The 22,324-nt window shown below is 51.9% G+C and overlaps 2 protein-coding genes across 2 annotated transcripts; both read left to right on the top strand.

Moving 5' to 3' along the window:
* The first annotated feature begins 1,815 nt into the window (after positions 1-1,815).
* gapdhs (glyceraldehyde-3-phosphate dehydrogenase, spermatogenic) lies at positions 1,816-14,007 on the top strand. Its single transcript, XM_088905204.1, has 11 exons — positions 1,816-2,181; positions 9,848-9,907; positions 10,453-10,549; positions 10,751-10,857; positions 11,166-11,256; positions 11,542-11,660; positions 11,764-11,845; positions 12,150-12,301; positions 12,814-12,976; positions 13,429-13,526; positions 13,626-14,007. The coding sequence occupies exons 2-11, from the start codon at positions 9,879-9,881 to the stop codon at positions 13,693-13,695; spliced, it is 1,008 nt and encodes a 335-aa protein (XP_088761330.1). The 5' UTR covers positions 1,816-2,181; positions 9,848-9,878; the 3' UTR covers positions 13,696-14,007.
* Positions 14,008-15,443: 1,436 nt separating this feature from the next.
* Positions 15,444-20,454, top strand: tmem147 (transmembrane protein 147). The gene is made up of 7 exons (XM_088905209.1): positions 15,444-16,055; positions 17,552-17,621; positions 17,925-17,990; positions 18,393-18,529; positions 18,990-19,074; positions 19,167-19,288; positions 20,083-20,454. Exons 1-7 carry the CDS (start codon positions 15,979-15,981, stop codon positions 20,201-20,203), a joined length of 678 nt encoding a protein of 225 aa, XP_088761335.1. The 5' UTR covers positions 15,444-15,978; the 3' UTR covers positions 20,204-20,454.
* The last annotated feature ends 1,870 nt before the right edge of the window (positions 20,455-22,324 follow it).

The raw sequence follows: 22,324 nt of genomic DNA, 5'->3' as shown, positions 1-22,324 counted from the left end.
GAAATATTGACAACAGCACATTGTCCACGACAATAAGACACGCAAAATCATTTTCCAAGTATAATAATAATTGCTTACACTAATATAGCGCTTTTCTGGACACTCCACTCAAAGCGCTTTACAGGTCATGGCGATCCCCTCCACCACCAGTGTGCAGTCCCACCTGGATGCTAAGTATGTAGAAAGAACTACCACTGCACAGCAATTAAAGCTTTTCTGCCTTTTGTCGGAAACGTTCTTAAACAAATTATTTTTAAAATAATTAAACTTTGAGTAAGTCTTAAAAGCACTTTTTTTCATTAATTTGTACTTTGCAGTTGTACCAACTCATGAAACTAACACGCACTGATTGCATTTTTATTAGATACTAACGCCATATCAAGCCTTTTGTTAGACCTAGATCTAAGGGAACTCGACGCAAAACACATGCACATACAGACAAAAATGGCGTCTGTGCCAATATGTTTAGAGGTGACGAGTTCCCGTATGGTTGATTGATCGATTTATGTAGTCTTTATAAAGCATAGATAAACTACATTTCCCATCCTGCCCTTCCCCGCTTCCGCAGCCTGTCAGCCTTATTTCCGTTCCGCAGTGGCCTTGACAGGGCGCATGTGCAAACTGTTCAGTCCTACTCGAGATCGCTCAAATGGGGCGGAGATGGTAGTTAGTGTTTTAAGGTTAGGTTTATAAGTTTGTTCTGTGTCTCTTATATTCGGTTATATTACTGATTGGAACATTAAAAGAATATTTCTGATCACCTGGTTATTTTTCTCCTGAATAATCTTCACTTGATTTAGTTCTGATATCGTAGTGAGCAGCAAAAAAGCTATTGGTACAGCAAATTCTATGTAGTTGTCGATGGTGTTGTCATTAATATATTTAAATGACACCTCTAACGAAAGCGACTTACAAACAATGAAGTGTAAAATATCAGGAAAATATATCATTGAAAGTGTCGTGAAAAACACAATGATATAATAACCAAAATAAAACACATTTTTTTAAGTCGACTTTAAAAGAAACATGATTAATATACAAGTCAATATTGTGTTTTTAAGTATTATTGTTTATAATAAGTGGCTGAAAAAATACATGTATTTTTACAGAACTGTCTTCTCTCCTCGCGTAGGTCGGCCAGCTAATTGAGCACGCGAGATCACACTAAGAGCGCGCCTAGATTTCCTCTGATGCCTTTACAGACAAGACGCGGAAATTATTATGATAGCCAGCCAAGTCACACAGTTTAACAGATGTGTATTCAACGGCACCTGAATTGTGGTCAGAAATGTTGATAAGTTTATGGGTCACCCAGGAGGGAGAAGTATCACACAGATCAGGAAGGGAGAGACGGGGGACATCACAGCTCGTAGTAAATCATTGATGTTATCTTTTAAAATCACGACTGTCCAGCTGCGAGAAGGTTAAAATAGCTTAGTCTTTTTAATCTTGAGCATAACAAGCTACAGGAGGGTTTGACTGAAAAAGGTCTCTCGACAAGGTCGGCCTAAGGAACCGCTGTCAAGGTCAATCATCCTGCGGAGATGCGGAGTCACAGAGAACAGCTCGCTGTCTGTTCTGCATGTCTTCACGGTTTATTTCACAAGGTTCAAACTGAAATCAAACACAACAGAGTATAACAGAAAAGTGAGACTTCCTTCTGCAGTATCTCTCCGGTAACTGGGGGTGATGCACTTATCCACAGCTATTGCTTAACGTGATAACGTGACCCCGAAGCTTCCGGGATGCGACATTGTCAGTCTTACGTAATGACGTTGAGCAACGGGAAATTGCGAATCTGTAGGCAATCTTCCTCAGTGCTGCAGCAGGCTTGACTTGCCGGTTCGACAGCCCCCTTGTTCTGCGGCACAGCATGCAGCCCGCTGTGCTCTCCGGCGCCGGTGCGATGCGTTGCCCTGCACGTGTGCGGAACGCGGAAGGCCCGCGCGTGTCACTCATTCCCCTCGAGGCCGGGCCGGGGTTTCCATAGCAGCCGTGACAGTCCTCTGGTGCTGCCTTTCAGCCCCGTCCTTCTCCTCCCTCCTTCCCTCTGTAACAGTGACGTTGCGGCGTTTCCATGGCAACCCGGGCCCGGCCTGGCTGAAGTGGCGCGTGCCCGGTATAAATGCTGGATGCGAGAGGCGGAGACCCGCAGACACACTGCAGCATCGGAGGAGGAAGGTAAGAGAGGGGGGAGGGGTTTCGGTTTTCTCCTTAATCTCCCGAAAGGCGCAAGAAAAGGATGCCTAAAGGCGGTGTCGCGGAATTAGAGCACCTGTTCTGCATAGGTGTGGACTGCGGGGTGGGGAGAAGTGAGGGCGCCTGTCGCACTTGGGCTTAATGGGGAAGAGATGCTCCCGTTTCAAAAGGAAGTGATATAACCTTGAAAGCACGCAGAAGTACGCCCTCCGATGCTTTGTTTTTTTATTTAATGAATCAAATATTGAATTTGCATATAAAGCTAATGAAATGTAATTCAGCATGAAATCAGCGGCTCGTCGGTCGCGGCCGCCCGGGCGGCAGGCGAGCGCTCCCCTCCATCCTGCTCGCGGGGAGTCGGGGTGACACCGCAGCGGCTCCCCGGCGTGGACAGGCGGCCGGCCGTGCCTCCAGGCGAGCCTGTCCGGCGCTCTGGCCGGCGAGGGAGGCTGCTGCGTCACGGCGTGCGGCCGAGCGAGCCCGGGTGGGCAGTGTGGTCAGTGTGGGGCTCTCTTGGGGGATGAACCCCCGGGCACAACACCCCTCTTTCACAAGAGCACGCGGCAGACGACATCGAGGGGCGCCTGTGCGTCTCAGCCGACACTGGCCTCAATGGCGGCGAGCGAAGCATCCCGGCTAATTCAGCACCGGGGTGGTGTGTGAGTGTGTGTCTGTGTGAGTGTGTGTGTCTGTGTGTGCGTGCGTGAGGTAATTTTCCGTGCAAGTACTACTCTATCCTTACAATGACTCTCCGCAGTGCCCCTGCTGCCCGCCGGCAGTACCGGTCAGTAAACGGTCATCTCTGACCCCTGTGAGCGGAGGGGTCGCTCGGTCCGGCCGGACTCGCCACCTGCCCCGGTCCGGTCCGCTTTCACGAGGCCTAATGAGACTCGCGCTGAGTGAGGGCCCGGGGTGCGCGTGTCGGTGGTGACCCCCCCCGCCTTCCTCCTCCTCTTCCTCGTCATTTTCAGAAGCGTGAATGAGTCGCGGTGCCCGGGACTCCCCTTGGCTTGAAACCAAAAAAGTACCGCCTGTTTCGGAATGAATGAACCTCGGACTCGGATCGTCTAAATGTGAATAGGGGGAAAAAGAAACTTTAAATTATTAAATTTTTCTTGATTCAATAATTTAATCAAGCGCGGTGAGCGTTTGCACCCTGAGCGGGCCCGTGTGTGGGGCGCCGGGCGGACGTGCCGGCCGGCTGGTAGCGGCTCTCCCGGGGGGGGGGTGACTCATGCGTACACGCGGGACAGCCCCGTGGGCCGTGTCCTTACTCATTCCTGCCGCCGGTGAATGTGCTCGTATGACTTCCGTGTCCGCCCCCCCCCTCCCGGGGCAGGGCGGGGCCTCCCGCTGCTGGCTTCACGCCGCTGTCGCGAGTGGCAGTGGGGGCGCGATGCGAGTTAATAACGTTCGTGGTTTCCCGTAACGGGCCACGGCAGCTTCGCTGGCCAACATGCATGGCGGGCACTAGGGCTGTGTCTTACTGTTGAGGTACCGAAGGACCGTGGTCCCTGGCGGACTCTGACTGGTGGGATAAGCACCGGCGCAGCACTAATGGCTCGCTGTGAGCTGCCGTGTGATGGGTTCGTGCTGTAGGTAACACGTTCTGAAATATTGCCAAGGTCTGCAGTCCAGTGCTTGATCACTACAGTTCACGTTGAGCTGTGCTGTCTCAAACTGTAAAAACAGTAAGGGAGTGAAATGTCTCTGAGGTGCTGGAGCTCATATTCTTATTCCTGGACTCATGCACACGGCAGGTGCAAATGCCTGATTAGATCCTCTTCCACTTTATTCCTCCCTACGGAAAAGGCATCGCGGAGATGTTTTGCCCTCTGGATCCCATAATTCAGAGCACCGTCCGTTTTTAAGCCTTCCTGAGCCAGCGGCCTGTGCTGTCCTCTCGCCTGACTGACGTGCACGGGCTTCCTCCTGCTTCTCTGGTTCTTCCTGCCTGAGTTCCGGGGATTTGGAGATGTTGTCTGCGGCCCTGCAGTGTTCTGGCTTCCCGATCTGGGGAGTTTTCCTAACTGCGCACTGATCACGAGGGCTCTTGCTCTCAGAAGTCCTTCACGGGGGCTGGGATCAGGAGGGGGGGATCAGGCAGGGACACCCGCCCCGGGGGTGCGTGTGTGGGTCAGCGCGTCCTGCCGCAGTGCTGGTGCAGAGCCAGGCAGACGCAGTGTCTCGTTGGGGGGGGGTGTCTGTGTGTGAGCTCTTCTCAAGGGTGCTCTTTGCCAAAGGCAGCCACAGTGTTAACGAGTCTTGCAGCTGCACTTTAAATCGTGTTTATTGTGTCTCTGTTTAAAGTTGGGCATTTGGGTGATTTATGGATGATTTACCTGCTGCAGGATCTCCTGTGCAAAACGTGCAAAGCTTGGCTTAATCTCCCAACTCCAATAAAACGCTGTAGGAGAGAACAGACAGTTGGCTTTTCCAGTTATCTCAGACAGGGGTTCACCCTAATAGTGTGTTATTCTGAGAACCATGTAGGAAATACGTTTTGAACTAAAAACCTCTTGATGCTTATGATGTCTGACTGACCTCATTCCCAGGTAGCCCCAAGGTGACACTTCCGTAGTGGGGAGCCAGTCTCTCGGCACCCATGGGTTGGGGTGTTGTGTCGTACAGGGATGTGGACTTGGGGAGTGATGAGGGGTGAGGATCTCGGGGATCTGTATCCCCCCGGAGTGGAGAAGAGAGGGAGCGCTGAGGATCTGTGCTGTTAGACTCAGGGCTGTGAAATCGGGCTGGTCTCGCATCCCTCTGAGCTTCCCTAAGTGCTCCTGCGTGCAGCTGCGGGTGTTTTTGACGTTTTATTGGAGCTTTTGATCTGAGGAAGAACAGGTCCTGGAGAGGAAAATGGCTGGATGATGCAGCAGCTAGCTCTGGCACAAAATGGCTCCTCCCTCTGCTCTTTCCTTCCTGCTGCTTGTTCTCCAGCTCCTCCCCGCCCCCCGCACTCCAGGAACCTGTCCAGTCTTGAACTGGCGGTTACTGCTCTCCTCAGAATCCACAGGCTGTGGGGGGGGGGGGGGGGGGGGGTTAGTAACAGACTTTCAAAAAGGATATTGTAGTGCTGTGAGCTCTGTAGCGCAGTATGGATGCAATCTGGATACCTGCACGCTTGATTCAGTAGTTCAGGCGTAAATGAGTTTCTCTGAGGCACTTTTGGTGATTCTTTGGGGAGTTGTGGATTTGATTTTGACGGGCAATGGGAACGTGATGGATACACAGGGAGTATAACCTGGAGTTTGTTGGTGTTAGCAGCTCGGAACAGAGGTTGCCCGAGGATCGGACTCCTGGTTTTCAGTCCAGCCTGGCCCTGTTGCTTATTTGCACGAAGGCTTGCAGTAACGAGACCTTTCCTGCTCCGAGGATGTTGTGTAGAGGGAGTAGTTGTTAACTGTTCCTGAACCGAAAATGACAGGATAGTGAGGGCAGCCCAACCACAGGCCCGGAGGAATCGCTGACGATCTGAGCCCCGCGCCGGCCAGAGCCTCCTGGACTGACCGCGCAGCGGGTGGCGCTGTATCCTGGAGGCTCTGGGCAGGTTTCTGACTCGGGCAGCAGCCCAGTGAGAACGGGCCCGTCTGTCGGCCAGCAGCCCTGCAGGTGTTGTTCGCTCTTGAAATTGCCAGGAACTATGGGGAGGGGGGAGGGATAGAGGCTCAATTGGTTCCGTTGAGCGAATAATTAGTTGGGCTCTGTAGTGAGGAAGTCGGGCAGAAGGCTTCCTGGGGCGATTTGTGCTTCTGTAAGCAGGCGGGGGGGCTGGAAAACCGGCCCCTTAGATTTCTTGAATAGATGAAAGGAAACATCCCACCCACTGCTACTGCCCCACTGGTGGAACACGCAGGTGTAATATACCTCTGCCACCAGGGGGCCCCATCGATATGGGTTATGTAGGAACAGACCCGTGTCTGCGGCTGCCTGGCTTCGCTGAAACAGGCTGCTGCTCTCGTCCTTGAGCCTGTTTGTGCTGCCCTGCGGGCTCGCTCACTCGGGGCTTCACAGTGGGGTACGTTCACCAGAACTGCCCCTGCAAAGCCCCGGATCTGCCCTGCGTCCCCATTTCGCATGTTGCCTTTGGCCAGTCGCACCGGCGAAAACAGCAAGAGGCGTCTGAGAACGTTTCGGGGCCGGAGAGGGAACCCCATTCTCCGACGGCAGTGGGGGACCCGGCCTTTTCCCTGGAAAGCAGCCGCAGCTCGGTGTGTTTTTTCCGGGTGATATGAGCAGAATGCCTGGGCTGCCCCTGCGCTGTCATTGGCTCATCTGTTGGGGGGGGATCTCCTTCCAGCGATGATGCAGGAAGGTGGGATGTTGTGGGGGGGTGAGATGAGGTTGCTGGTCCGTGTCTCCTGCCAGCTCTAATCCCCTCTGCTTTTGCACAGAGGCAGTGACATGGAGAATAAGAGGATTTGTGCAGAGTCCTGCTGCAAGGACAAGCCCTTGAATTCCTGCTGATGCGGAGAGTTGCATTGTGCAGCCAGAGCACGTGTGTGCGTGTGTGTGTGCTGGCCTAGGCGCTGATAGGAGAACCCAGCCCATCCTGAGCTGTGCAGGGCCTGACGCAGACAACAGCAGGACTGGGGGGGGACTGGGCCAGGCGGGTGGTGCCAGAAGGCAGGTCGGACTGGAGGGAGCTGGTGGTTCTGGAAGGGTCTTGAAATGACTTTGAGCTCCAGACAGGACCCCTAGGGGCACGTTGAGGAAGCGGCTCCTGGCGAGAGGGGGTGTCTGTATGACTGTTCACCCAGATCATCCGCTCAGCAGACAGGAATGAAGGTTCCCCGATATTTTAAGCTTTAGGTTTTAAGGGCACCTTCAGTCCATCTTGCTGTGATTTGAGTCCTCACCTGCTTTTTCCAGGATAACTGTCTGGATTCCTTATTTTTCTTACTTCTGACTCCCCAAGTCCTGCAGATTTGTTTTTCTGTAGCCTTAATTGGTAAAAAAAAATTACGATCTGGCGAGTACATTAAGCATCTCCTAATTAAGCGTGTGACTGATCAGTTGGCAATTTAGTGGAAGGGTCGATAGAAGGTACTAATTGGCTGATTATGTGAATTTGGATCCCTGAACTTTGAATTGGGAGGCCAGAGCTGTGACCACAGACCTGCAGTCCATTCAGTGAATTTTCTAGGGCACCATTAAGTCAGAGCTCTGAAGACACGGGACAACTGCAAACAACTAAGAAGATTAAATGTTAAATTTAATGATTGTTTGGAACCAGTCCAGGTGTTCTACAGGCTTCAAGGTCTGCAGGTCTCGAATGTATTATTCAATTATCGAGCACGTGTCTCTAGACTTTAGGAATACCCTACTGCAGAGCAGCACACACCTGCTGGTATTCTGCTTAATTACTTAATTAAAGTCTTAATTGAACTTTAGCTTCTTAATTGGAACACTGTGAGTAGAGAACTGTAATTGCAGCAGATAGAAGGCATCCATCCGCTAGTTTAAGAGCTGAAAACAGTCAGCCAGTTGAAGTTAATCTGGGTAAGTCTGTTACGGGTTCAGTGTAGCAGAGAGCCTGTCTGCAACAGAAACCAGACAGGCGTGTGGGCCTCCAGGACTGGAACCCCTTTGGTGCGGGACCGAGAGAGGAGACTCCACTACTGCTCTAGAGCTGCTGGGTGTGAAAGTGTCTGCAACTGTGAATGAATGCCAGATGATGGTTGGTGACCGTAAAGTCTGTTTTACACTGTAGTGCCTGCAGGGCCCAGACTGTCGCTGACTGGCAGAGCCATCCCTCCCGAGCTTGTGAGCCTCCGAGATCGTTCGCCCTTGTCTGAAACCCCCATGAGGACAGTGAGGACAGACCAGCTCAGGCAGGGCAAGCGGAGAGCGATTCCGTTATCATTTTTGGTTGGTTTGGTGGCCATTGGTGTCGTGCCCTGCGGCAGAACCCCTCCCCCCTCAGAACGAGGACCCGTGGGCACGGGGGTCTGCGAGCCTGTGCAGTGAAAATCCTGCTGCTCTGGGCAGGAGGGTCTGGGTGTTTCGTGCTCGTTAGCCTTTTCAGTGACTAGGCAGGGACAGGCTGCCATTGGCAAGTGTGCCTTGTCTACAGCTGTGCCAGGCCAGGCCCTCTCCTTACTTTAAGCCTTGCTGTGTAAAGAGGTTTTTGTCTCTTATCCCTGCTGACTCTGGCCTGGCTGCACCCAGGAGCTTTAAGGAATTTTTTTTTTAAATTGAAGCTCCTCGAGCAGCACTAGCAGAGCTGCTCTCTTTCTCAAAACTGTCGTGCCCCCAGCTGTTTGGCGTCGCAGCCTGAAATGAGACTCAAGGCAGATCTTCGTTAAAGAGGCAGTGGCCGGGAGATTCAAGATTCGGGAGGTTTTAAAGGTGATGTTTCTCCTTTCCTGTGCTCCTGGTACCTGACTCCCGAAGGCCAGCGTCCTGCAGGTCTTGGGCTGGGGCAGAAGCCAGGCTTGGTGCTTGTGCAACTGTGTCTTGCTCAACCCTCGAGTGTGTGAAAGGAGTCTCCTTGTCGGTATTTGAACCATATTCTTGTTACAGTTGAGGAATTTGCTCAACTTCTCATTTCATTGCTGAAACCCACACTCCTCCCCTTTACAGGAGTGTACCACAGTAAAACACAGTAAAGGGTAACTGGTGAAATCAGATCCCACCTGGAGCATGCAGTAGTGACACCACTTCATGGACACGAAAGGGAAACCAGGAGAGATAACAAGTGCACAAAAAAACACATGATCTTGCAAATGACCTATTGATTTAATCTTTTTTACCACTCAGCAGGTAGGGAGATCTGATCGAGTTGTACTTGGTCTGATATTTTTTGAAGGGGGTGGAAAAAGGTTTTAAGGATGGGGGGCTGTGCCTGAGTGCCCTGGGCTCGACCCACATAACCTCTGCCTGAGATGGCCTGTTAACTGGGAAGTGCTTGGCTTTTTTTTCTTCTCTGCAGCAGTCAGCTTGGAGGGGAAGTGCTCTATCTTGTAGCCTCAACTTCCTGCTCAGAGCTGTCTGCAAAGTTCTTAAATCTTACTTGATGTCTCTCCTGCTCCTTTTTCGCTCAGAGGCTGACCTTATAAGGAGAGTGAGGGCCGAGCAGTTCAGTTGGTAGGATTCCAAAATATCTTTCTTCTTCTGCACTACTTGTTTTTCTCCTTCCCGCCTCTTTCTTCAGCAGCAGCCGTTCGCTGGCTTTCGGCTGCCTTCCAAGCTGTAAGGCGACAGGTTTCGCCAACGATAACTGTGCTGGGTTTACGAGGGCAGCTCCTGTGGGTTCCTCGTGGTTTCAGAGCGCTGGGCCGGGCTGGGCGGTTCTGGAACTCCCCTCCATCGCGGGGGGAACATCTGAGCCAGGGACTTCCTGTGTGGACTTGCGTGCTTCCTACTGGGCCCCTTGGCTGGGGCTGGATGTTGAAGCGGGCCTTGGGCTGCGGCTTTGGCTTCGAGATGAGCCTGTTGTGTAAATGGCTGTGCTGAAGCCACTGTGCTGCTACAGTTTGTTTTTTTTTGCCTTCCACCCTGAAAATAAGTGTATGAACTTTAAAGTACCTCTGACACAGGATGGCACAAACTGTGAATAAAGATGTAAAAACTAGGGCAAATTTGGTGGGTGGTTGAAGTCATGATGCTGATCGTTCTCAAGGTTTTCTTTCTCTCTCTGCAGGCTCAGCACCACATCCTACTAAACAACAACCATGTCAGACCTGTGTGTTGGAATCAATGGGTAAGCCCTTCCATCTTTATTTTCTAAGCAATTTTTCCAGAAAACTGCAGTTTTCTTTTCCTAAAGAATGAAATTGGCGAGCTTCCAGATCTGCCTCCCACTTGTCCTGGCTGAGTTTCTGGGACTTGGCTCTCTCCTCTCCGGGGGGTTGTGCTGGTTCCTGTGCCCAATCCCTCCGCCCACCAGGGCTGGCACAGCGTCCGTGAACAGGCTTGTGGAGAGCGAGGGGGGGTGATCTGAGTGCTGCCTGCTTCGCTGGGATCAGATCCTGCCCAGAGGTTAACAGTTCCCAGGGCTTTACTGCTGGAGAGGCAGCGACAGACGTGTGGCTCAGAGAGTCTGCTGGAAGTCCCCTCCCCCCCGAACACAGACACTAAACTGCCTCTGACACAGATGCTGAGGATGGGGATTAAAGACTCATGTATTTTTTTTCCTTCCTTTTTCAAGTGACCCTAGACAAGCACATCTGCAGAACGGTCACAATGTGTTGAGCTGTGAATCGGTGTTTCTGCAGCTGTTCCTCACCCTTCCTTCTCTCACTGCAGATTCGGCCGTATCGGCCGCCTGGTCCTCAGGGCGTGCCTGCAGAAGGGCATCAAGGTGACGGCCATCAACGACCCCTTCATCGACCTCCAGTACATGGTACGAGCCGGGACTGCTGGAATTGGGACTTGGGGGGTGCTTGCTGTGCACATCTGGCTGGCTCTGTACGGAGGGGGGGAGCCGGGTTATTGCCCAGCCAGAATTGGGAACAGATCCAGGGACCGCTGCACTCCTGTGGGATATTCCGTGATCCGTGTTTAAACCCGTTTCTCTCCTCTCGCGCTCTGCCGCCCCCTGCAGGTCTACATGTTCAAGTACGACTCCACTCACGGCCGCTACTCCGGGGACGTGCGCGCTGAGGGCGGGAAGCTGGTGGTGGACGACCACGTCATCTCTGTCTTCCAGTGGTGCGTGGCCGGCTGGGGGTCGGGGGTCGGGCTGCGTGTCCTCTTCCGCTCGGCTGGAGACTGGAGGGGGAGGGGGAGGGTGTGCGGTACTGTTCTGTGTTTTCAGAGCTGGCGCCACGGTGCCGCCTGGCATAAAGCTCCAAGAACAACAAAGTGGGGCCCAGGGGCGGACGGGGTGACCCCTCCCCCCCAGACTGCGTGGTCAGCACTGGGTGACCCCTCCCCCCTAGACTGCGTGGTCAGCACTGGCTGTCTGCTCCGCTGTCGATGAGCGACTGTCTGACCGTCTCGCCTGTCTGTTCCCTCAGTATGAAGCCTGCAGAGATCCCCTGGGGCAACTGCGGAGCCCTGTACGTGGTGGAGTCGACCGGAGTCTTCCTCAGCATCGAGAAGGCTTCTGTGAGTGTTGGCGCAGGCACGGGTGGTGTGGGGGGGTGGTAACTTACTGGGGGTTTCAGTGCAGTATAAAGTTGTTAAGGTGGCAAAGGAGCTGCTATTCTGGATTTGCAGAGATGAGTAATACAAAGATCTGAGTTTATATAGTGGCTTAAAACTGGACGCTTCGAGTCTCTTGACCACAGGACCACAGTTAGTCATGCAGCTGTGTTCAGGAATGCCCTGATTTGAAAATACTGAGGATATAATTAGTGCAAGTGCTAATGTGTTGCTCTCGCCACCTCCCAGGCTCACCTGCAGGGCGGCGCCAAGCGCGTGGTGGTGTCTGCTCCCTCCCCTGACGCCCCCATGTTCGTGATGGGCGTCAACGAGGACAAATACGACCCTTCCAGCATGACCATCGTCAGGTGAGACCAGAGCTGGAACCGTTGCCTTGGTGCCGAAACAGTTGCCTTCCTGTAGTGTCATCGAGTCTCGTCCTGCATGCCGACGGTCTCCTCTCCTCCACAGCAACGCCTCCTGCACCACGAACTGCCTGGCGCCCCTGGCCAAGGTCATCCACGACAACTTCGGTATCGAGGAGGCGCTCATGGTGAGGACAGCAGTCCGATCTGACCAATCGGATCTCTTCCAGCTCTGAGGCCCGAGCTCTCCATCTTAACAACGCAAAACGCAGGATGCAGTGGGCCCAACACCAGCCGTTCATGGAGGCTGGCCTGGTGCGATACTTGGGATCGGGCTGTGGTGCAGGAAGCTGGTGTGCTAATGGAATGTTCCCAGGACCTCAGCTTCCTGCGGGAGGGAGGGGGAGGGAGGGCTGTACTCTTCAGGAGGGAGGTGGTGATGTGTGGTTATAGGAGTCCCGCTGGACACAACCCTGGTGTCTCTCTCGCCAGACCACGGTGCACGCCTACACCGCGACCCAGAAGACCGTGGACGGCCCCTCGGCCAAAGCCTGGCGTGACGGCAGAGGCGCCCACCAGAACATCATCCCAGCATCCACTGGGGCTGCCAAGGCTGTGGGCAAGGTCATCCCCGAGCTCAACGGGTGAGTGTTGGGAGGAGGGAAGAGCCGGGAGCCGGGTGTCACGATCGTGAGGATCCTAGTGCTCTGGTGCCTGAGAGCCGAGACCGGAGCCTCCCGAAGGGGCAGCTTCCGACCGGCCCAGAGCGCTGACGAGCTCAAGACCGGACGGGGTGTTCCTGGGGAGACCCCGCTGGCTTACTGGGGTACCCGGGAGTGCGCAGGATCCGCTGGCGAGCTGTGTCCGTCCTGCATCCTGCCGTGGGAGCTGCAGGCGAGGAGGGGGCAAGCTGTGTGGCTCTCGGGGAGTTTGGAAGCGCCGTGTCCTGACTTTCTCGGGATGAGAGCCGCAGCAGCTGTCCTGGTCTCCCGCTGGAGATTCCGGGCTGGGGGGCTATCGCTTTGCTTGAACATCTTGAAGTTTTTTGGGCTCAAGGTGGACAGGTGGCCTGGGTCTTTGCTGCGGCTCAAGTGTGATCCCCTCGAGGCAAACAGGTGCTTGACGGTACCCCCTTGTCTCCCCCTCCCTCCCGCAGGAAGCTGACCGGCATGGCGTTCCGTGTCCCCGTGGCCGACGTGTCTGTGGTCGACCTGACCTGCCGCCTGTCCCGTTCTGCCAGCTATGCTGAGATCAAGGAGGCCGTGAAGAAGGCGTCCGAGGGCCCCCTGAAGGGCATCCTGGGATACACCGAGGACTCGGTGAGATGGGCTGCCGTCTGGCGGCGTCAGGCTGGTTTTCACTTGGTTGTCTTTCCAGAAGGAGCCGGATTTAAACCTGGCCAGCAGTGATTCTACAGAAAACACAGATAAGGAACTTCAAACAATGGCTGTAGTCTGACTAACATTCTCACACAACTAGTTTTCCAACCAGGACCTGCTTATTTATGTGGGGGCTTGTCTGCCTGCTAAAACAGACGATGGAAGGCTTGGCAAATCTGCCACCTGTTGCATGTCCTGTCCACCAGGGGGAGCACTCCATTGTCGGTATTTGACTAGCAGGATTAAGTGTTGGTGGAGCCTGGGTTAGGGCATTGTGGGCAACTGCAGATCGTGTGGATATTATAGGAGGGCTTTTCAGAGCACTGCACAGATAGGCTTCCCCTTCGCTGTGTTCTTGTCTCTGACCGTCTGTTGTGTAACTCTTTCTGCAGGTCGTCTCCTCAGACTTCGTTGGAGACACGCACTCCTCCATCTTCGATGCCGGCGCCGGCATCTCCCTGAACGACAACTTCGTCAAGCTCATTTCCTGGTGAGGGCCGGCCCCTGTGTCCCGCCCCTCCGGGACCTGCTGCTCGGCGTTGTCTTCCAGCTGCTTTGCTAATCTTTTTCCCCCCTCCTCTTTCTTCAGGTATGACAATGAGTTTGGCTACAGCACCCGTGTGGCCGATCTGCTGACCTACATGCATTCCAAGGAGTAAATCCCCCTGTTGGCACTTCACCGAAAGACAGAGGCGCAGGACCAACCCGCTGCACCCCCTCTGCGGCCCGTCCTGGCTGTCTGACTCCCCTGTAGTGCAGCCATGAGGCCCCACGCCCCCGCCCTGCTCGAGGTGCTGTGCCTCTGAGTTCGTCTGTGTGTCTGAGTGTCCAGTCCTGCCAGCCCGCCCGGGCCAGCTCTAGTCTCGGCTCCGGCTCTAGTTGTCTTTCCATTTGGGTGTTGCTGTATTATTTGGTGTTGAAAAGCATAAAATAACATCTGGTAATGTCAATAAATCTGACTTCTAAACCCATGCGGTGGTGTCTGACTGCTTTCTTTTGTCCTTGGTTGTCTTTGAAACCTTTGTCCCTTTTGTATGACAATGTCCCAGGAAGTTCTTGGATGACTTTGAAGAACTGCACAGCGAGGGGGCTGGGGGCTTCAGAATTCATTGTTATGGTGCTTAAAGTTTCAAGGCTGTCACTGAATGTGAATGTGGACATGTGAAGCACAAGATGAGGCCATTTGGCCCATCAAGATCACATGCTTCGCTTAATGCTCTCACCCAGCGCCAGCGCTCGTTTAGTAATTGAGATGAACCAAACTGGGCAATTTAGAAATGCCAGCGTGTCTCTGGAGGATGGGGCTCGTAGTGCTTGGCCCAGACAGCTCAAATCCACTCTCTCCAGAGAGCAGGACATTACAAAATCAACAGCAGAGGACCTACAGACCTATAAGGAAATGGAGTGGTTTATGTTAATAAAGTTTCAGGATGCACTGGTATTGTTCAGTAAGCTTTAGAACTTGTGCAAATTTTTTTACACCCTTAAAAGCAGGGCAGAATGGGGCCTCGTGGCAGAAGGCTGAAGGGACTTGATCGGTATTTAGGGAAGAAAGGGGAACATAACTGTCCTTTGAAGATTCCCTTAAAAATGTTACAGTCATTGTTTTCTTGTTATTAAAAGAATAAACTTTTTTCCTATGGTATAGACAGGCCTTGTTGTAAGTAGCTCATTCATACCTTGAAAATCGGTCATCAATGACTCGAGTGAAAAAAATATTGCTTTAAGCATGCTTTGCTGAGAAATGCTTATGATTTTTTTAATCTCACTTTATGGTGCTTACCATACATCTTGTCTTCAGGAAGTGGGAAAAAAACACAGGAAGAGACTTACCCCAAATTATTGCACCATGACCATAAATTGATCTAATCAGATCTCGGAAGTTAAGCAGGGCTGGGCCGGGCCTGGTCACTATGGAAGGGAAGACAACAAAGAGAAGGAGTAGGGAGTTTCTGAATGAGACACGACTGCATGGTTATTGAAGATCACATGGCCTGTTCTTAGGAGCAGGGGTGTTCTCCGTTGTGTTCTGACTAAACTGGCCTCCCTGAAATCACCTCCTATCAACTGGAGTAATTTCTCACTGTGAGGTGGGGTTCCTGGTGCAAACTGGCTGCTGTGAGTCACCTATGTGTTGGTGGGTCAGTTCATATGTGAGGAGCTGCAAGATTGCTATACAAATACACATAATGGACCTTTTTATCAAGACGACATTGTGTAATTTAGGTGTTGTTACAATATGTAATGAAGAGTAAAAGAATCGTTAACTACAGAAAAAAAAACATTTCTCATAACGAGATGTTATGAAGTAGTTAAAAATTAAAGGAACCCAAGTGTTAATCGTGCAACAGACAGAAATCGATGGACGGGCGGAACTCAATAGTTGCGGAACAGTGTTTCCCTAGACTGAGTCCGGAGCATTTAGATTGAGGGATCTGCTTCCGCAGTCTCTGTTTGTCATGAGGTGTTGGATATAAATGAATTGCTGAAGAAAAATGTTTGGTGCTGCCGGTTTTATCGGTGTGGGCAGGTTATAAAAGACAACGAAATCGCTAAATAGGAAAGGGGGTGTGATTACAGTGTTGAGCTATAGCGAAAACTATTTTGATTAGGAAGTATATCGTAATGCACAGTATCTTGCAATCGACGCCTTGACAGCACTTTTCCGTACAGTTGTAACCTTCACTAGCGTCTGCTACCCGGACAAATATCGTACATTCACGCAGTCTGATGCTCTGTTGGGTTCGTGTTTAACTGATTAAGGCTTGACGTCGTGCAGTTTGCCATAATTTTCATTTTATTTAAAATTAGTCTGTTTGTTTGGAATTTAGTGTTTACCCAGAAGGGCAACCATATCTTTATACGGTTCGTCTTCTTAACGGAGTTCAATTGTCAATTCAGTCTAAACGAGTTAATTAACGCGGGTGGTGTATATATCGACAATGACGTTGTTCCATTTTGGAAATTGCTTCGCTCTGGCGTATTTTCCCTATTTCATCACCTACAAGTGCAGCGGACTGTAAGTATATTTTTATTCTCATTATTTGTCAGTAATGGTGGTGGTGACTTTTAATAAGATTACATCGCAAAATCGTTTCCCTTTTAATGAGTAATGTTTCTCAGCACGTTGTGAAACGGTTAGTTGTGGACACGTCTGCACTGTAACGGTTCGTCTGAGCTCCAGGCTCTGCAGGGGTGTCGGTCGTTGTGATATTTTCTTTTCGAGAACTATTTGTATCAAATTTCCAGCTGCATTAACGTCGTGCAAATGAATGTGGTCTCATTAAGAGAGCTGTCTGTCGCGTTACTGCGATTAACCGAGCAGTTTGCGAGCTATTGGTGGTGTCCGCTTGCCCGCACGGCTCGTCATTACCTTGCTGTGTCCGTATGTCTGCTCAGTGTAACCGCGGTGTGGATTAGTGACAGAGACTTTGAGCTCGTAAGACTAGGTTGAGAGGCCTAATCCTACACTACCACCCTGTAAATTGTAAATCGTTTTGGATTAAATACTTAGCATAATAGATTCATTTCTTACCTGTCTTCTCCTGTCTAGCTATAATTCGTCAGTTTATATGTCGATTTTCCTAATCAGATATCATTTAAGGTGTCATCTAATGTATCATTTTAAGTGTTTCAAGCTACAGCTGTGCATCGTTCATACTGGGCGGCAGAGATTTTTAACATGATTCCTCTTATGAGGCCCAACAGTATCTCTGCCTGTAGTGATCCCTGTCTGCTTACAGCACAAATAACCTCCTTGAGCGCATTACAGCAGCTGTATTGCTTCATCATATTATACATATAGTATAATAGTGTGTATTAATATACAATTATTCAGAGTTCTTGTTGTGTGGTTTGGGGACCTGGCACCCTTGCAGTGAGTAGCTCTGTCCCTGTGAGGATTTCCAGGGGGCAGGAGAATCCGGCTGTGCTCCGGCCTGCAGCTCGTCCGGGATGAGAGCTGTAATCTTCTTACCTCTGACAGGCCGGCAGCTCTGTTTGTACCCTGTGCTGTGCACTGCAGAGCCTGCTGGCAGCCCTCTGATCGACAGAGCAGGTCCCTTAACGTGATCAAGCGATTCTAGAAATATGTCAGTTTGAAGATGGTGTATCCATCTCTCTATCTGCTTCATCCAGTTTAGCGTCACGGAGGAGTTGGAGCCTATCCCAGCAAGCAACAGGCACAAGTCAGGGCACACAGACACAAACACGCAAACACACCCACACCAGGGTCAGTTTACACAGATGCTAGTTAACCCACCAGCATGATTTTGTGCTGTGGATGAAGAGAGAAACCGGAGCACCTGGAACACAGGGAGAACATGCAAACTCCACACAGATAGCTCCTGGGGGACCCACCGCTGTGAGGCAGTGGTGACAACCAGAGTCATCGTGCCACCGAGGTGCCCTGTGTTGCATTGCACACAGTGGCATGTAGGGTACTAAGCCTTTCAGGGCAGCGTGCAGAGCTGTAACCTCAATAACCTCCTAACCTCTCCATTGTCCCTCTCTCAGGTCCGAGTATAATGCTTTCTGGAGATGTGTGCAGGCAGGGGCCACTTACCTGTTTGTACAGCTCTGTAAGGTAAGACCGCAGATCGCCTGCAATCTTTCCCTCCTTGATTGCTTTGAGTTCAAGTCCGTTTTCCTCTCATCCTGTGGGATTGTGGGAACAGAGAGGGGTTCAGGAGGAGAACAGAACTGTACAAGAAGAGGCGGTAGAGGAGGTTTGTGTCCTTAAGGGACATAACAGGACTCATCTACTCTGCAGGGTCTGTGTGAGCCTATGTCTCCCCCTAGTGGGAGCCAAGTGTAGCACAGGCCCTGCTCTCCATACTGGTGTCCTGTATGGATCTGCTGACTCTCAAACCTTACCTCCCTGTTCCAGATGCTGTTCCTGGCCACGTTCTTCCCCACTTGGGAAGGGGGCACTGGTGTGTATGACTTCGTCGGGGTGAGTACAGAGCAGAGTTACTCTGGTTATTTAAAAAAAAAAACAGTTTCAAGTAGATTTCAAATAATGATGCTGGCCTGCATCTCATCTGGACTTTATTTTACAGTGTTGCAAATGTCAAAACCTCAGTCTAAAAGTCAAATTAATTCCATCAGTTTGTCAGTGTTTGGTTCGTTCCCACAGGGTATGAGTGCAAAACTGTATAAAATTCAGATTTGTTCACATTGGACTGTAAGAGTTAGAAACAAGAGGAGCCATCTGGCCTGTTTGGTACAGTTAGTAACTTATTGATCCCAGGAACTCACCCAGCCCTTTCTTGTGACAGAAACCATGTTCTCTGTGTTGATGGTGTGGTGCAGCAAAACAAAGGATTTTGTCTGTCTGGGTTTCCTCTGTGTCCAGGAGTTCATGAAGGCCACAGTGGACCTGGCTGACCTGCTGGGACTCCACCTCGTGATGTCCAGGAATGCTGGGAAGGGGGAGTACAAAATCATGGTGGCGGCCATGGGCTGGGCCACCGCCGAGCTGGTCATGTCCAGGTAAGTGGATAGAGCTCGGTGTTACCTGTGGAGCTGGTCATGTCCAGGTAAGTGGACAGAGCTCGGTGCTCCCTGTGGAGCTGGTCATGTCCAGGTAAGTGGACAGAGCTCGGTGCTCCCTGTGGAGCTGGTCATGTCCAGGTAAGTGGACAGAGCTCGGTGCTCCCTGTGGAGCTGGTCATGTCCAGGTAAGTGGACAGAGCTCGGTGCTCCCTGTGGAGCTGGTCATGTCCAGGTAAGTGGACAGAGCTCGGTGCTCCTTGCTGATTCCCTGTTTGTGTTGTATAGATTCAGAGTAGCGGTGCTGTTCGTGTCAAGCTGTATGATCGTCAGGTTGTGTGTCCTCTCTGCCCACTGCACACATCCAGAGAGAGACTGACTGGGCTTCGTCCTGATGCGTCACAGTTCCTCCACACGCTGTGCAGACCTTCCTCACTCTCCGCTCCTCCTCCTCTGGCAGGTGTATTCCCCTCTGGGTTGGCGCTCGCGGGATCGAGTTCGACTGGAAGTACATTCAGATGAGCTTCGACTCCAACATCAGCCTGGTACGTCAGCCCTCGCCCTCTGATCCAGTTGGCATGCCCCAGATCGTTGGTGGGCGGTGGCCTGTCTGACAGGGGGTGTGTGTGTGTTGCAGGTGCACTACATCGCCATGGCGGCAGTGGTGTGGATGTTCACTCGCTACGACCTGCCCAAGAGCTTCAGGCTCCCCGTGGCTGTGTTGCTGGGCCTGTCCATCTACAAGGCCTTCCTGATGGAGTGAGTCCTGACGCCTGACACGCTGACCCTCACAGCCTCTTTTCTAAGCGCCATGTCTCCCCTTCTCGATGCAGGAGCTGATAAAAATGGGCTTAGATTCCGAGGCTGAACTTGGGTTGGCTGTCTGTTACGGTCCATTATCGCAGACAGCCTCAGACGAAGTCTTTTGCTCGATGCGTTTCTTTACGTAAATGCAGTGGATGTTTTTCGAGATGGGTGGGCAGAGCTGTGGGCTGCTTGAATACCTCGTTTGCATGTAGGTGTAGGTCATCAAGGGCAGAGCTGGACTCAGCGGGGCCTGTGCTACACTTGGAGTCCTGTTATGTGCCTTAAGGACACAAACCTCCTCTACCGCCTCTTCCTGTACAGTTCTGTTCTCCTCCTGAACCCCTCTCTGTTCCCACATTCCCTCTCTACCTCCTCCACCTGTCACTCTCTCCTCTCCTCAGGCTTAGGCAGGGTTTTAGTGCTCAGGTTGCTGTCACGGTGCGGGGGCCAGGCAGAGCAGTGACTGGGAGTCGCTGGGGGGTCAGGTTCCCTTTAGCCCAGTTGCTCTGTCCACCCAGCTGTGGAGTGGGGACCAGCACGTACTGGCGTCCCATACAGTGGGGTGTCTGGACTCTCCGTCCCCTAAACACTGCGATGAGTTCTGATGCTGTGAACCTCCAGGCAGCAGGTTGGACGTTACTGCCGCTGGCTATCTAGTCCGCTGGGTGTGCAGGGAAATGTCCAAGTTCGAACATCGTGTTACTGCGCAGCACCGCTGAGGGTCTCTCCCTCCCTCTCCCCCACAGGCTGTTTGTCCACCTGTTTGCTCTGGGCAGCTGGACGGCTCTGCTGGTGAAGGCCGTGCTGACCGGGGCCATCTCTCTGTGCTCTCTCTTCCTCTTCATCACCCTGGTCCACAGCAACTGAACCGGCCTGGGACCGGGACCAGGTCCGGGCCCGTGTCCGCCACCTGCACGTGCTGCTCTTCCGGGACAAGGCTGCCGCCCCTCCTCCTCGTGTCTCAGCTGGCCCGAGTTCTGTGCGGTGGGCCCAGGTCCCGGTGTTTCAGACTCCAGTCTCGGTGACTCTTGGCCAGCGGCTGCCTGGCCTGCAAAACCAGCCTTTTCTATCAGTCTTGTATTTTTCACTCAGATTAAACGTCGATTCCCATGTCCCAACACTGGAAGCCCTTGTTTCTCAGTTGACGGTGTTCAGGAGGGTGTCTCTGGGGTGCACTGTCTATCCCGGTGTGTGTGTGTGTGTGTGTGTGTGTGGATATCAAGCTGTAACGATCAGTCTAACTTTCCCTGCTGGTCAGCTGTTCAGTTTTAGTTGTGGTGTCGGTTGATTCTACACAACAACGGCAGCGCTGGGACTCCTCCCGCAGGCTTATGGGAGTGGAGTAGCGCCCTCTAGAGGCGATTGCCCTGGCGCAAGGAGAGCTCGTCTTCATCACCCTCCTCTCCGCTGCTCCGCCTCTCGTTTCCCTCTGCTTCTGGCACGAGTCTGAGGGCCTAAGAAACCTCTGCAGCTGAGTGGTGCCGGGCTGGTGCTGGAGAGGTCGAACAGGGTTGGCGCTGGAGCGGGACCGGATCAGGTTAAGGCTGGAGAGGAGAGCGGCGTCGGCCCAGATCAGGTCAGTACTGGAGAGAGGAGTGGGGTCGGAGCGGATCAGGTCGGTACCAAGAGCAATTTTCACTTGTCTCCATCTCCTTCTGTATCCTGGACCATGTTGGAAACACCTCCTGCTGGATTGGCTGGGTCATCACCTTTCAGAATCTGGACCCGTTACTGGTAAGCCCTAAGTATCCGAACCACCACGAAACCCAAATGCTCCAAATGCGCCACGCCTGCAGATGAAAGTGGTGTTGTTTTGTTTTCATGAACAATCAGGTTACACCTAGTTTCTGAAAAGAAAACAATTGTAGCAGCTTCCTCATAACTAAACCCGTAAACACCCCATTCTGTGCTCTTGTGTTCTGCAGGGGGGTTCTTGGGTAACAAGTAAATTGCTGTTCATGACTGTAACTACACTCCTATTGAGCTCTACCTGGTCATTAGGGGATTTTCACAGCATCACAATCAGATACTGGCACGTAAACATTTGTGGGTTTGTCTTCCAAATGCTGGCGAATGTGAAAGAGAATAATGACATTAACATAGAGGCCAGATCCTGATATACTCTCCTTTCAAACAGGTACTTGTGTATTGGTCTGAAGAATAGACGCTTAAAAATGGAATATGCACAAGACTATCCATTCATTTTCTAACCACTTCATCCAATTCAGGGTGAGGGGGAGCCGGAGCCAATCCCAGCAAGCACCAGGCACAAGGTGGGAAACACCCTAGATTGGTCACCGGTCCTTGGCAGGACTCTCAAACGCTCACACCTGGGCCAGTTTTCTCAGAAGCCAATTAACCCACAGGATACCCCCGAACACTGTGTGGAGCTTGTGTGTTCTCCCTGACAGCACCCCAAGTCTGGAACCCAGGGCCCCTGCGCTGAGACACAGCAATGCTGACCACTGAGTCACTGTGCTGCTCTTTCACAACACTAGTATTTCAGAAAAACATAAGAGCAGTTACAAATGAGAAGGGCCAGATGGCCTATTTGGCCAGTTTAAGAGTAATTTATTAATCCCAGGATCTCATCCAGTCAGTTTTTGAAAGACTCCAGGGTATAGGCTTGTTCCACACTCCCACTGCCCTCTGTGTAAATGTGATCTCTTTGTTTACTTGGTCACAGTCTCAATATTATTTGATAGGTTGGTTTGCCTGTGTCTGGAGGTTAATTATTAAATGATTTAGAAATGTGTGCTTTCTCTTATTGGTTCAGAGGCTGTAGGCAACCCACTCTTTAACCTGAAACAAGCAAATGGGAGCTCTGGTACTGATGCAGCCAATCAAAGTACTCGGTTTAGGAAGTGATGTCTGGCCAGTGCAGATGTAATAGCAACACAGTACTGGCCAGTACACATACCTCCAGTAGACAGACTGTAATACAGAGCTTTTGGTTTCTTTCATTAATGTGTGCTTGATCACGGAATA

This window comes from Atractosteus spatula, chromosome 25, assembly GCF_055471065.1.
Source record: "Atractosteus spatula isolate fAtrSpa1 chromosome 25, fAtrSpa1.hap1, whole genome shotgun sequence".
Taxonomy (NCBI): domain Eukaryota; kingdom Metazoa; phylum Chordata; class Actinopteri; order Semionotiformes; family Lepisosteidae; genus Atractosteus; species Atractosteus spatula.
This window is presented reverse-complemented; position numbering and strand designations above follow the sequence as displayed.